This window comes from Miniopterus schreibersii (assembly GCF_964146895.1).
Source record: "Miniopterus schreibersii genome assembly, chromosome: 11".
Classification (NCBI taxonomy): Eukaryota; Metazoa; Chordata; class Mammalia; order Chiroptera; family Miniopteridae; genus Miniopterus; species Miniopterus schreibersii.
In genome coordinates this window covers 15845994-15861881 of record NC_138111.1, presented here as the reverse complement: position 1 = coordinate 15861881, position 15888 = coordinate 15845994, and the positions used below count along the sequence as shown (strand labels likewise).

At 42.7% G+C, this 15888-nt stretch overlaps 1 protein-coding gene across 2 annotated transcripts in view; it reads left to right on the top strand.

Annotated features, from left to right (window-relative positions):
• The window catches only part of SNX30 (sorting nexin family member 30), an 83825-nt gene that overhangs the window by 29934 nt on the left and 38003 nt on the right, over nt 1-15888 (top strand). For both annotated transcript variants that reach the window (XM_081152351.1, XM_081152352.1), the window contains exons 2-3: nt 5387-5578; nt 14938-15048. In XM_081152351.1, coding sequence (XP_081008477.1) covers nt 5387-5578; nt 14938-15048 — 303 coding nt within the window. The remainder of the gene's footprint in view (nt 1-5386; nt 5579-14937; nt 15049-15888) is intronic.

The window sequence follows — 15888 nt, the reverse complement described above, 5'->3', positions numbered from 1 at the left end:
CGCCACCGGGGATTGAACTTGAAACCTAGGTATGTGCCCTGACCTGGAATTGAACCGGCAACCTTTTTGGTGCATGGGACGATTTTCCAACCAACCAAGCCACCTAGCCAGGGCTACTCTTTTCTGTTTTCAATTTGTGCTTTAATTTTTTTTATTCTCCCACTTTCTTTGAATTTTTAAATTCTCTCTTCCAGCAATTTTTAAATGGAAATGCAAAGTAGATGTAGTCTAAAGTATTCTATTTCATGGGGTAAATCTTTTTCAAATGTATGTATTTGCCCTTGAGAGCTATGCTTCTTCATATTTGTTTTTCTCGTGTTTGAATGATGAAATAATGCAGCTGGATGTATTTTTCGGCTCGCTTGTGTTTGATGAGGTAATGCAGGCCTGCGATTTGCCTCCCATCAGAACAAGTAAATTACTGGATCCCCTTTGTTTCTACCTGATGTTAGAATTGTCTTCTTGGTTGAGTTGAGTAATCGGCTGACAGCTCAATAGAATGATCTGTCATTGCGGGAAGGAGTCAGAAGAAAGCAAGCCGAGTCCTAGACAGTTGGTCAGGGACACTTGGCCTGGCTCCTCTCTGATGGATCCAGCATCGCCTGGCTTCCTTTTTGCTTTGGGTGCTCTCCCCATCTGTGCAGAGACCACCCTTTCAGAATGTGCGGCCTTGCCTGCTTTGTGCCTGGTGGACCTGCCCAGGGCAGCTGACCCAGCTGCGTTCATGTTGCTCTGATCTTTCTGTTACATCTCTACCCATCTTGGTGAAATGAAGCCGTGTGGGCAGGGTGCCCTCTGCTGGTGACCCTCCTGCGGTGTATCTGCCGGGGCTTGACATTCTCTCATTGACCGTGAGACACTCTGGTGGTCTTGCTCGGCCCCACGGTCGGCCCTTCCCACTCTCCCACGGTCCCTAGACAAAGCAGGTGTGAGGAGCTCAGGACCTTTGGTATTTCTTAGGTAACCTTGATAATGTAAGTAACCTCATGGGTTAAAGATACTTCAGTTCTTTTCTCAGTTGCATCCCAATTACATCCAGTAGAAAATTTTTGAAAGTTTTGGATGCCACCCTTTCCTAGTTTCCACTTGGCGCAGTTCCAGCCACTGTCTGTCTGTCTGTCTGTCTCTCTCTCTCTCTCTTTCTTCTCTCTCCCGCTCTTCCCTCTCTTTCCTCGCTTTCTCTCTTTCTCTTTCTCTCTCTCTCTTCTCCCCCTGCACTGCTCTTTCTCTCCCATTCTCTAGGTTGTTAAGTTAGGACCCGGAGGGTGGGAGGAGGGAGAAAGCAAAGGCCTGTGCTCAGTTCACTGACCTTATCTAGACTAGAGTCTAGGCTCGTAATTTTAAAACCATTCTTATTGGTAAACACGATTGTTTCCTGGTTATTGTGCCTTTGGGGTTTTTCCAGAGTTCACTTTGTGTTCTTTGCTGTTAGGAACATCTTTGAACAAAATATTTTGGGGATTTTTCCTTTGAATTGCAGCAGTCAAGATCGCTCTGTTCAGTTTGTGGAGGAACACTTGTTCCTGAAGCGTCTCCTGTGTGCTGGAGGAGCGGGGTTAGTAAGGAAAGTCAGGGATAGTCTGCACACCCTGAGGGCCTCGCTCTGCCCGCATTGGAGGCTTTGTCAGGCTCTTTGGAATTTTTTTCTTGTGATGAGAACTTTTAAGACCTACTCTCTTAACAGCTTTCAAACATGCAACACAGTAACTATATTCAACAATGGTTAACCCTTTTCAAAGAGCACTCTGGCTGCAGCTAGAGGACTGGCTGACTCTAGGGTAGCAAAAATAACCCAGGAGGTTTTTGTGCTGAGCCAAGGGGATCTCTCACTTCTCAAATTCTATACTTCACGCCAGTCATAAAGGTGCTGCTGTCCCACGATACCTGCCCTGGACTCAGGTCTCTCAGCGCAGCAAATCCTCAGCTGGAGGACCCTGAGGGCAGGGGAGCCTGGGTCATTCTGTCCACCTAACCAGAGCCCTTTCCTCCTAAGATTTTCATATTTTCTCTCCACACAAGGACCATATCTTGAGGGGAGTCATTTGGGGAATAATTTGTATTAAGACTGTAAGGCAAATGTTAGCTTTTCTTGACTCCCTTTAAAAACAGAAGCCTCATGTTTACCCAAAAGGATTTATGGCCAGAGAGTGGAGATGAGGGGCAGCGTTGGATTGGGAAAAGCCACAAAGGGGATTCAGTTTGATAAGAACCTTGAACCAGAAACCTGGCTCAGCTCTTAGCATAGCAATGACTAGTGTTGACACATTTGAACACGATACTTAATCTTTTTGGATCTACTTCCTCATCAGTAGAGACCAGGTCTGTCCTGCTAACCTCATGAGGCCGATATGGGTGCAGTGAAATAAGAATGTGGGAGCACTGTGTCCAGAGGTGGCATGGAGGTCTGAGCTGGTAGCACCCCTTTTCAGGAAATTACAGATGCTTCTAGCTTGGTGGCTATTTGTATGTGTTCAAATAATTGTCTGTGAAACACCTTTGGTAAGAGTGTGAGTGTTTTCCCTGGTCACATAGTCCCAAAGGAAAGAATGTGCAGTGTGCCACAAGATCCGGCTGACTGACTCCCCCCTCCCTCACCCCACTACTGATTTGAGAAATAGTTAACGTCCCACTGTCTGGCCAAGACATTTCAGACTTTGTGTGGGCTGTTCCTGGAAGGTTATTGGCTGAAGTCCCCATAGCAAAGGTTAAGGAAGTTGGCTGGGAGTCATGGGAGACCTGCAAACAGTTACACACACACACACACACACACACACACACACACACACCCCACACACACACCCCACAGGTAAACAAGGCACAATTACAGTTGTAGGGGACTCACAGTGTTATGGATGTTATATGTGTGATTAAAACTGTACAATTGCTTCAGTGGAAGTATCTTCAAAGTTTTGAGGAGGGAGTGGATCAAGGAAGGATTCCAAGGGGAAGGGGAATTTGAGCAGATTCCTGTGAGATACCTGGAGACCTGTACATAAAAAAGAGGAGGGGGCTTTGCGAGCAAAGATTGGGGGTATGAAACAGCAAGGTGGATTCCAGGAACTGGTGCCATGAGAAATGAGGCTGCTAAGATCGGTATAGGCCAGACTGCTGTGGAAGCTGCTGCTGGCTCATCTGACTAAAGATTTTGAATCCATTCTTCTTTTTGTGCAATATTTAGCCATCGGTAGAGCCATTCTGGGGCCCAGTGTGCTAGTGTTGATGAAATGTAAGGGTGGGCCCCTGCAATGCCAAGCATGGTGCCTGTTTAAATATTCATTGAAATGATAAAAACACGATGGTTATCTCGGGCTTCAGAGACGATGTCTCCCTCAGATCCCCAGACACTGCAAGCTCTGTGGTGTCAGCATGCTGAGAAAGCAGTCAGAATCAGCTGGTTGCTGCTATAGCTGGGCTCCCAGTCACGTCCATGCCAAGAGCAGCTGCTGAGGGGTTTGCTGTCTCCGCTGAGAAGTGGAGGTGGGGTCCATTCTCACGAGCACCTTCTGTGAAAATGGTACCCTTTCGGCAGCTACAAAAGTATTTTTGATGTTGCATAAAAAGTATGTGATGAAAACATCTGAGTTGGTGACATTGCCCTTGACCTCAGGCCTTGCTTCCCTCTGCCTTGTCCCATGATTAGCTGGAGCTCATGGATAGGACCACTAGGATGACCTCAAATTTCCTGTATGTTCTCTAATCCGAGGTCTCAGTCATATCCAGCCTGCATGCAGGAGCAGAGATTTCAGGGGATGACAACTCCACCCCTCTCTGGGATCTGGGAGCCCACGGGTCAGGAGTGTTTTCTGCATTCCTGATCAAGGACCTTTCCATGGTGTTACATCACTTTCTTGCCATATTCCTTAGTGTTTGCCCTTCAATGATTCCAAGGTTACATGCAGAGGTTTTCACCTCTAGATGGGGCTTTGTTCTGTTTTCAAAACCAAAAGAGGTAACTGTAAGGGACTTAATTTATTCAGACGATTTCCTAGTAGGGCCTAAAGAGAAAGAAGTCCATAATTTAAAAAATCTTTCCCTTTTTTTCCCTGGCATTTTCCCACTGCCCCCATTCCACCTCTCCTAATTTTTTTTTTCATTGTGGAATATTTTAAACATATACAAAAAAGAGAATTGTATAACGAACCTGCACATACCAGCTTCAACAATGATCAGCTTTGGGGCGTCTTATATCACCTATATCCCCACCTGCCCATCCTTGGCTATTCTGAAGCAAATACCAGGCGTCCTACCATGTCATCCGTGAATATTTTTGTATGTATTTCTAAAAGATGACGTTGTAAAATCTTAATATTTCTGTTATCACACCTAATAATTTTTTATTTTTATTTTTTAATGTTTTGATTTGAGAGAGAGAGAGAGAGAGAGAGAGAGAGAGCTAGATAGAGAGGGATTTGTTGTTCCACTTACTCATGCATTCATTGATTGGTTCTTGTATGTTCCCTGACCAGGGATCGAACCCGCAACCTCGGCGTATTGGGATGATGCTCTAACCAACTGAGCTACCCGGCCAAGGCCCCTAATAATTTCTTAATATCATTAAATAACTAACCAGTATTCGAATTTTCCTGAGTATCTCAAAATCTTTGAACATTTTACTTTAATCAGGTTCCATTGCAATTGTTTGTGGTTCTCTTAAGTTTCTTTACATCTCTAGGTGCTCCTATCTCTGTCTCTTTTTTTTCCCCTTGCAATTTATTTATTGAAGAAACTGGGTCTTTAGTTCTCTTTAGTGTCACACAGTACCGATTTTGCTCATTGCATCTTCATAATATTGTTTAATATCTCCCTCACTCCTTTGTATTTCCTGTAAATTTTTGTTGTGTACAGAGATTTGTTCAGGACTCAGATTCAGTTTTTTGGCAAGCATACTTTGCAAGGAGTTTTGTGAATGAACTTCTTTCAGGAGGCACAAGATGTTTAGTTGTCTCTTTGTGTTGGTTGATTTTTTTAAATGTTAAGAATTTTAGAGGGTTCAGGTCCCTTAATGTTTACGTGGGCCACGTGGTGGTCTTGAGAAGGTGGGAAAGAGTATGTGGTAAGCTCACTGAGCCCTCTCCCTGTTGAGGTATGACGATAGTGGGGGCTTTATATTCTCTGTCTCTGAATTATTTGCTTCTGTTGGTTCCTCCGATCTTTGCTGGAAGATGAATCTGTGTGAATTTGGTGTAGTGCTCTGTCATGGCTTGTTTCTGTTGGTCATAAAAGACCTGTTCACTTAAGAAATGTTATGTAAAGAGAGGCTCAGATTCTTTGGAAGTTATTTTGTATTTGGAGGTGTTTCTTGGTTTGGCAAACTAGCTACTTTTGACGATATTCTCCAGAGGTATGTTTTCATTTAATTTGAACAGCGGCTGTTTTCTGTTTTCAGGATCTCATTTTGCCCAACGGTGGTACTCCAGCAGGCACTTCGAGTCCAGCCTCGTCATCCTCCCTTCTCAACAGACTCCAGCTTGATGATGACATCGATGGTGAGACCAGAGACCTCTTTGTCACGGTGGATGATCCCAAGAAGCACGTCTGTACAATGGAGACCTATATCACGTATAGGATCACCACCAAAGTAGGTCCCTTTATTATCTTATGTCCATGTTGCTTGGCCTTGGAGAATGAGCCCTACCTCCAGATTTCTGCCTTTGCTTTCTCCTTTTGTACAACTCTGTTCCCCTTTATTATAATTGTGGGTGTGGCTTTCTGAGAGAGTGGATGCACACAGATGAAAAAGATTATATGTAAGTTTTTTTAAAATCTTAAAATGAAGGAGAAATTGTGATTATAGTCTTTCAAAGAAAACATTTAATCCTGATATAGTTGACTCTTGAACAACATGGGTTTGAGTGGTGTGGGTTCACTTATACATGGATTTTTTTTTCAGTAAATACTCTATATGTATTTTCTCATGATTTTTGTAATAACATTTTCTTTTCTCTAGCTTAGTTTATTGTAAGAACAGTATTAATACATATAACATAAAAAATTGTGTTAATTGTTCATGTTATTGGTCAACAGTAGACGATTAGTAGTTAAGTTTTGGAGGAGTAAAAAGTTTTATGCTTGGGGGGCTCAGCTCCTCTAACCCCCGCGATGTTCAAGGGTCAATTGTACTTTCACTTATTTTCTGTCATGGTACTATTTAACATACTAGCCTCCCATTACACTTGAAACTTTATAAATCATTGTATTAACCTAAATCTCTGTGATGGGACCATGGTTATAATTTGGTGTGATTAGACTGATGGTAAGGATGGAAGCTAATATTTGTTGACTTTCTGCTGTGCGCCGCTAGGATATTACTGCCTTGTCCTTCTCACACCTGGTTCACATTTGCACATGTGTGATATGCACATGCACTCACACAGCCTTCCCCCATTACCATGGCCACTGGGAACCTGCTGTTTCCCAGGCATTGTGGGCTAGGTGCTTGGATGTATTTTGTCTCCTCAGAGGTCCTAGGTTGATATATGTATTCCCATGAATTATTTCCAGTTACTTATTTCCACCCCTTGGGTCAACTTTTTTTTTTTACCCTGTAGTCAGTGAAATGCAAAACCTGTTTTTCTTGAATTTGTGCTCTCAACAGCTGAATGACAAGGTGACTACCTTGCTGACACAGTGATGCTTGCCTCCCTTGATGTTTTCCCACCCCTACTGTATTTCTCTGCCCTGCAGTTTACCTCCCAAAATGCTAATATTGCAGGGCCTTTGTTCACTGACTCACAGGCTAAGGTACATACTACAACTCACCACTCTCTCCTGTGCCTCTTCCCCTCCCTCCTTCCCTCCCCTCCCCCTCCTTCTCTCCCTCCCTCCCCCTCCTCCCTCCCTCCCTCCCTCCCCCCTCCCTCCTTCCCTGCCTCCCTCCCTCCCTCTCTCCCCCCTCCTCCCTCCCTCCCTCCCTCCCTCCCTCCCTCCCTCCCTCCCTCCCTCCCTCCCTCCCTCCCTCCCTCCCTCCCTCTCCTTTCTCTTTGTGTTCTAATATCTCTTCCTTTTCCTGGGGCTCTTTGATTTCCTGTAAGCCAGGTAATGTCTTAGGATAACCTTTTCCCAAGTTCCAATCCCACATTTTCACTTGGCTGTGATGTTAACACCTCCAGGTAAACTTGCTGCAAAATTAAGTTTTACTTATTACTGTCAGTTCCACTTCTGGTCTCAGACTGGAGTTCTTTTCTTTCCCTGTTTCAAACAGTGGCACCAGGTTTAATATCTCATTGATGCATTTGGAGCCTTCTTTCTGAATGTTGTGTTAAAGGATGTGCAGGGAAGTGTGGGAATGAGAGACGACAAACAGGAGCACAGGGTCCCAGGCACCTAATCTTGCCCCAGGTCCCCCACCTCTGCTGAGGTTCTCAAGCAAAGTTAGTAGTCAGAGGACAAGGTCATCCATGTACTTAATCTATTACTTTGAGCTTTGACTCCCAGTCCTAATCCAGACTCCTGATGGCCAAAGCTGGACAAAGTAAGTAGAACAGCAAATCAATGTTTCTCTCCCTGCCCCCCCCCCATCCTCTCTCTTTCTAAAAATCAGTAAATAAAATTTAAAAAAAAATGAGCCTAGGGCTGAGAGCCAATGTGGACAAAACAAATCTAAGTGGTGGGTTTCTTATCTCTCTAATGGTGGAGAGAGGTCTTTTCAGGGTAGGCTGAATTGGCAATTTTCTCAGCTGGCTCCTAGAAAGTAACATCATCATAATAACTGATTATTGAGCACTTACCATGTGCTATACATGTTGGCAATAGAAACCCTTTAAATTTTATAGACGTAGTATGTGCTTATTGTAGAGAAATTGGAAAATGCAAGTAAGCTAAAACCGTGAAATAGAAGATCTATAAGCTCTCTAGCCAGAAATAATCACTTATAACTTTAGGAACTATTTGTTTCTATTCACTTACAAAAATGAGTATTTTGCATGCTGTCAATTCACTTAGTATGTTGCAAATATCTTTCTATGCTAATAAATGCCAGTAAACATGCTTTTATGCTGTCATTTCTAAAACTGTAATAGTGCTCAGCATTCTGGATGAGGTAACGTTTGTTATGTGCTAAGTGCTTTAAATATATCATCAGTTAATCCTCACACTCAACAAAATAGGTGCTGGTGGTATTTGTATTTTGCAGATGAGCAATCTGAGACACAGATATTAAGAAAATTGCTCAGAGACATGCATCTAATATGTGGTGAAGCTAGAACTTGGATCCAGGATGTGACATGATTTTCAAGAGAGGGATGCCCCCCCCCCTTTCCCCGCCTGCCCCCAGCACTGTGGTTTACTACTGCAACCTGGCTATTGGAACATGATGATGTGGAAGCCGACTGGAGGTTGGGAAGGAGAAGGGTCCTTCAGCTCCCTTTGGAAGGCATCCTCCTCTTGTCTTTTACCCCATCGCCAGTTAATCATTACCAGCACTTATGCCCCTGCTCGTTTTTCTCTTCAAATGCCTCAGTGGTCAGTAGGCTAAATGGTGCTCAGAGGTGAATTTATAGATGAGGATTACAAAGTGAATTTAAGATGTAATGACAAGGTCATTGGCGACTCTGGTGAGAGCAGTGCCATTGGTGTGGTGGGGCAGCACCCAGTTTGCAGTGGGTTAGGCTGAGTGAGAGGTAGGAAAGGAAACACCGCGTGAGTGTTGGTGGCTTGGCAATGAAAGTGAGTCTAAAGAAAGAACAGTAATGGGGGGATCTGGATTTTGGGGCGGGAGCTTCCTGTTTCGTTTTTAAGGTTGAAAGAGACTTGTGTAAGTGCCAGGTGGATAGTGTGGGGAGAGAAGGAGACACTGGGTTGAAGATGGGAGAGTTGAGAGCACCGAGGAGGCGTGGGAAGTGGGAGGAGAGAGTATCCTGAGCAGAAGTGGAGGGAGGGAGTGTCCTCTGCCGAGGGAGGCGAACTTTCTCATTGTTTCAGAAAGGAGGGAAGTGTTTTCGTGGCACAAAGTTGAGAGTTCTTTGCTTATAACTGTGGTTTTCTCTGTGGGTAGGTACGAGGCCTTCTACTGAGAGCGGCAGGGAAGCTTTGAAGTGGGGCATAGAAGGTTTCACAACTCCTGCCGGCTTTGTATCAACTGGTGTGGAAGACAAGGGAGAGGGCTGCCTACGGGGGTAAAGAAAGATCGCTTGCCGGTGTGGAGGGCCCAGTGGTGGAGTTTGTTGTGTCAATCGCTATGTTTTCCTGGCTTTGTTTTCTTTCAGGGATGGGCTCACACGCCCACGTCTGTTAGAGCAAGAAGTGGATGGTTGTGTTTCTGCCAGAGTTGTGGGATGAACAGTGGGGAAGACCATGTTGGCAAGTCAGAGGTCGAAGTGATGGCTCATGGAATAGACCCTGAGTAAGGAAGGAAGTAAAGACAGGAATGGACAGAATGTTAAGAACTGTAGGTCCCAGGAGACTGAAAAACCAGGGAAATGGCAGTCTGGAAAATAGGAGGTGCTGATGAGAGAGGGAGATGTCCAAATTTCTGCATGATGACAGTTTGTGGAGAGGCCGTGGGAAGTAGACATTGTTGGGCTTAGTGGTGGGTGTTGTGTGTGCAAACGACCTGGCTCTCAAGGGTGCCCAGATCATGGAAGGGCTTCGGAAAGGAAGCCTGAGAGCCAGGCACTCTCGGGGAATCAGGAGAAATGACAGGGCTGTCAGAAGGTGAGGGCGTGAGGAGGGATCGAGATGGATAGATGCTGATGGCAGGAGCCTCAAAGGGTTTTCGCAGAGCCAGGAGCGGTGGTGGTAAGCAGCCGTGTGGAATGAGGAGGTGTCAGTAGCATCTCTTGGTCTTGGAAATGAGGTTTGTGAAATGTGAGAAAATGTGCAGCTTTCCCCTTGATGGGACAGGAGGGAGGCTGTATTCTCAGGGGAGAGCCAGCTTTCAGAATTTGAATAGGTTGAAGAAGTACAGGACATTATTGTTAGTTATGAAATGGGTGTTCCAGAGAGCTTGCTGGAATGTCTGAGGAAAGGGAGATGAGTGACAGCTCTTGTGAGGAAGAAGGCAGCTCAGAGGAGCCTGAGGGGAAGACACCTGGCCGGTCATCCCTCCAGGTGTTCTCTCAGGGCTGGGGCATGAAGCAGAAAGCGAGGAGCTGGCTAATATCTGATGACAGAAGAGGTCCCTTCTGGGGAAGGAGGGTCACTCTGACTTCTTGATATTCAGCTATGGCCAAGAGAGATGGCATTTCTGACAAAGACCAAATCTCTCTAGAGTGAGTTGGCTGTAAGTTTTGGAATGAATGGAAATTCTTTGGAATGGCTCCAGGCCACAATCATTGAACATTAACTCCAGGGGAGTAAAAGGAGTTCTTTTGTGGTAGGATAAGGCTCAGAGGACGGCGCACCCTCCTGGTTAGATCTCTGTATGCACATTGACAGACTTCCCTTCCTAAAAAAAATGATTTTAGAGAGAGAGGAAGGGGGGGGGAGATTGAAAGAGAGAGAGATTTGTCATTCCACTTATTTACACATTCATTGGTTGATTCTTAATGTGCCCTAATCAGGGATCAAACCCACAACCTTGGCATATCTGGATGACACTCTAACCACCTGAGCTACCCAGCCAGGGCCTAATTTGTTCTTTAGGGTTCAAATTTATTTTCTTCACTTATATTTCTTTCTCTGACTCTGTACTATGTCTTACAAATTATTGAATTTAAAAAAAAGAAATTGGTGGATGTCTGGAGATCACCAAGAAGATATTCCTATGGAGCGATGGTGAAAATTAACATTCTTACCACTCTTGTGTGAGGTTACTTATTTGTTCACCTGACTTTAGGTGTGGACCTGTGGCCTTGTGATCTTTGAGGGCACTCCAGATTGTGGAACAGGTATGGAAATAAATATACAGAACGAACAGAATGGTGGCTGTCTCTGGCCATGAACTGTGGGTGCGGCTTTTCTTTCTTTATTGTTTTGTTTACTACAGATACTAGAAAACAGAGACAAACACTTACGGGACCTTATTTCCCTTTCTAAGTTAGACCCTGAATTTCACAGAGGAAAACTTTACTACAAACTCATAGTTGGCATTTTATTGGCTTGCATATTTTAGGAGTATTGTGTCTGGCTTTCTCTCCAGAAATTCAGTAATGTCTGTGGCCCAGTTTCAGCCAGGGTGCAGAATTCCGAGGTGAGCGTGTTGCTGGCCTCGTTCCTGGCTCTGCTCTTTTCTCTGCCCTTGTTTTTCCTCTGTCTTTCTCACCTACTTCTAATTTATGTCATTTGATCGTATTTCTATATGTATCACTGTATCTTTTCTAGAACAGGTTGTGGTAAAAATAAGTAAAATAAGTATGGGGCCAGAGAGTGTGAACATCCTTCTGTATTATGATTATTTTTTTACCTTATGGTTTTCCAAAGCATCAAACAAGTTTTACTACATTTTTAAATCCCCTTTGTCCTTAAAGGAGCTGTTAAAAAATGAGCAATTTGTGTGTGTGTGTGTGTGTGTGTGTGTGTGTGACTATAAAAGTATTGTATGAGAATAGTAAGAAATTTGAAAATAAGGATGAATATAAAGAGGACAGTTGTTGCCCTGGCCAGTGTGCTCAGTGGTAGAGCGTTGCCCTGAGCACTGAAGGGTCGTGGGTTTGATTCCCGGTCAAGGGCACATACTTGGGTTGCAGGCTCGTTCCCCGCCCCAGCCAGGGTGCGTGCAGGAGGCAACCAACCCATGTGTCCCTCTCACATCGCTGTTTCTCTCTCTCTGTCTCTCTCTGCCCCTGCCTCCCTTCCACACTCTCTAAAAATCAATGGAAAAATATCCTTGGTGAGAATTGATGAAACAAAACAAAAAAAGGACATTTGTCATTATTAGTCTTAGATTTCTCTTCTAACCATTTATATTTAAATTTTTAACACCAATGAAATAATAATTTATGTACAATTAATTTTGTATCTTGCTGTTTTGTCAAAACTATATTGAATCATTTTTGTCATTAAAAATGTGCTACAGAATGATTACTGATAACCACAGGGCAAATATGCCATCATTTCCTTGACCGTTTTTTATGTCGGACATTTAGGTTGCTTTGATTCCTTTGCTATTTTATTTTAAATAATATTACTGTGAACATCATTATACAGATATCTTTGCCACAGTTGAAAAGTTATCTTCTAATGATTGATTCCTAGAAGTAGAATAGCAGTAATTAATGACATAAATATAAAAGCCATAAACGAAGGAGAAAATATAGGCAAATATTTTTAATAACTTGCCATGGGGATAGCATTCTTATGGATGACACCAAAAGTATCAGCCATAAGGGAAAATAATGGATGAATTAAAAAATTCTGTATCAGAAAAACCGTTTAAAAATTATGATAGACTAGGGACTATAAAGAGCTTTCACAAAAGAAAAAGTCTTGAGTTACATTTTAAAAAGACCTCTCACAAAGAAGTAAAACAGCCAACAAATATTTGAAAGGCTGTTCAATCATAATAGTCATCAAAGAAACAAAAGTACAGTAAAGATGACATATTCTTTTTTAGTTATAAGTCCATCAAAGTGTTGATGAGACTATATGGTAATAATATAAATTGGTATATTTCTGGAAGCAATTTTTCAATTAAAAATACATATAGTCTTTAAAATTTTTTTAAAATTTATTGATGAGACAGAGAGAAGCTTCGATTTGTTCTTTCACTTATTGACACACTCATCAGTTGCTTCTTGTATGTGCCCTGACTAGAGATTGAACCTGCAACCTTGGTGTATTGGGATGACTCTCTAACCAACTGAGCTACCTGACCAGGGCCACATATACTCTTATCCAGAAATTCTATCTTTAGGAATTTATTTTAAGAGAATTATCAAACAGATGCCCAGTGATGTTTACTGTAGCATTGTTTATTGATTGAAAAATTGGAAACAACTTAAATGGGGATTTGGTTTAATTATGATATGGAATGCTTTATAATGTGTTAAATAGCATTCAGTAGAATGCTATATAATGTGTTAAAAATTATTATGTAGATCTGAGCTTACTGACAGAAAGATGTCCAAGATGTGTTAAAGAGATATAGAAAATATGAGTGAATGAATATGCACAGAAAAAATGTGAAGAGATATAAAGCATAATATAAATAGCATTTTTCTATATTTTGAGGGAGTATAGCTGATCTTTTTTTAATTTCTTTATTTTTCCTGATGTTTTAAAATAAGTATGTCCAACCTGACTAATAGGAGGGAGAAAAAAGGCAGTTTCCCCTGTAAAACTGGTTACAGCAGAAACAAAACATGTGTTTTATCATACTGCTTTTTGTAGTTACCAGATATTGATTTCAAAGTTAGAGGAGAAGTGTTACATAAACTATAATTTATGAGTGGGTTTGCAGAAGCATAGTAAAGAGAAATGCTCAGTTCGTATCATGTAACATTTAAGAAGGCAAAAAGTAGAGCCCCGTTTAAGATGCATTGCCTCCATTTGTTGCATTTCAAAATCTCCTTTTCATGGGCCTATAATCATAGGCAGGTCCTCAGATGGAGCCTCCGGGGGGCTGCTGTGGGGTCTCAAAGAACATCCTTTCCAACTGTCTTCTAACTGTGGGGGAAACCAAGGCTCCAGGAGGCTTAGTGGTGCCTCAGGAATCTGGTTAGGGTGCTGGGACTACTCCTGCGCAGAGTTCTCAGGCTACCTGTTCTCAATATTTCCATGATCCGTGGGCCTGAAAATTTGTCGGCAGTGATATGTTCTTTGATTTAAGTACTCTTTTTTTCCCCTCTCCAATCCTGCAGCACTAATTCCTTTTGAGAGTCTAAGTTGAGTGAATTTCCCCACATCCTCCCACCCCTATACCCCATCATAGGGGAAGGTTGTGTTTCATGGGCATAGCTAGTGCGTGGGACTCTGAAAAGGGGAAAAGATACAGAAAGGGTTAGTTGAGGGTCAGTCCAAGACCAAGTCCTTTAACTGCACGATTTTGCCCAGGCTGTGCGAGCATAGCTTCAGGGAGGATGAGACCATAATTTTCAGGCCTTCAACAAGCTTTTTCTTTGATGGATGACTCTTGTTCATGTGTTTTAAAGATATTCTTGGTGTTGTGGATTAAAACAGGCTTTTGGCTTTAAAGACTACATGTAAAAAATGTAGCTTGAGCCATTTTTATTTTGTACTTTAATTTCTGAGAAATGTGACTGTCATGGAGTTAGTGCCCCCGTAGGGAAAAATGGGTTAGCTGAGACACTACTTTAGTTTGGGTAAATTAATGTGTAAAAATCTTGCCCTATAAATTAATTTGATTTAATTTAACATTGGTTTTCATGATCAAAGTGCTACAATCACATTTTAGAAAACTTAATTCAGGAAGGGGGATGAGATAAATATTTTTCTTCAATACAGTGACACTTTGGTATTATTTCCTTGTACATTTTTTCCCTTATCATCTGAAATACAATATAATTTTAAGATTATGGATCTTTCCAGAATATGGCAGATGAGGCAAAACCTTTTCTATTTTCATCTAATCGGGCTCCCAAATGAGGAGGTGGTCTGTTCTTTCTGCTTTTTGTTTTTTTCCCCACTGCCTTTGGCAAAAATCGTCAGCATGTTTAGCAGAAGGTGGACACATAATTCTAGGTTCGGATGCAGTAGCAATATCCTCGGTGGAATGATTCTGCTAAAAGAAATTCTCAAAGTTAAGCTTGGAGGAAATGAGTCAAATGTTTCTGAACACAATTCTGAGGGGTAGTTGAGTTCCATTTCCTGAGGGTAGAAATAAAAAACATCGACATTTTCATTCTAGATCTTGGAATTTTTAACTGGGCCCTGTGGCCCAGGCCCGCCATTTGGGTTGGTAAAACCCTGCCCTTTGGCTGGTGTGATTGGGGGAAGGAAAGTATGTTCTCGCTCAGTTTAGTCATTCACAGAGCTTCCCCCCCTTTGCCAGGATAGGCTCCTGTTCCCTTATGCTTACTTTGTTCCATGTCTTATTTGCAGAGCACTCGGGTGGAGTTTGACCTGCCAGAATATTCTGTGCGTCGCAGATACCAGGATTTCGACTGGTTGAGGAACAAACTGGAAGAATCGCAGCCCACTCATCTCATTCCCGTAGGTACTAAGTCGCTGTAGCTTGTTGCTTTTCCTGCATTTTCTTTCCCGAGACTGTTCACTCACCTCTCACCCCTTACATCACAGGCAAACTCGGTTTTAGTCCAGACTCACCCATCAAATGCTTACGGATCCTGTATAACATACTTTACCTTTGGGGTTTTGGTTTCTGACTTGCTCTACAGTATGCTGGCTTCTTGAGTGGGGCAGGGTAGGTTTTCACTTCCATTATGACAAATTTTTGAAGCATGGAGAGTTCTAGCTCTCATTTGCGGCCTCTTTAGAGACCAATTCCCCTTCCTCGCTGCTGTTCCTGAAGTTTGGACAGCTGCCACCTGGTGACGAGTGATGCCTCCGATTGCAGCGGCCTGCGCTTTCTTCAGACATGGGCCATTCAGGCAGCAGGGATCTAGCACACAGTCCACTTAGCCAGCTTCCCATTTAGAAAACAAGCCCCAAAGCCACTTTACCTCTCTTTATTTAAGCAGCATAATATTTATCTGTTACGAAGATCTGCACATTTTAAACAGAACCAGAGCAAATAAAATAAAAAAGATACCTAAAATCAACATACACATTGAGTACTTTTCTACTTTTTTTTTTTTTTTTAGTAGAAATAATAGCTATTTATATCCCAGGTGTTTCTGGGGCTTTGGTGGCTTTATGGCAATGTAGGTCATAAACCCCTTCAGCAGGGCTTTCTCTTTCAGTAATAACCTTGGTTGAATAACTTCTTAGCACTCCCAATTTTCCTGTTGCCACTGCTGCTTCTAACACTTCCTTATTACCCATGGGTGGAAGAGGCTGACTATGTGGGACACTAGTGGTTTTCTTGGTTTT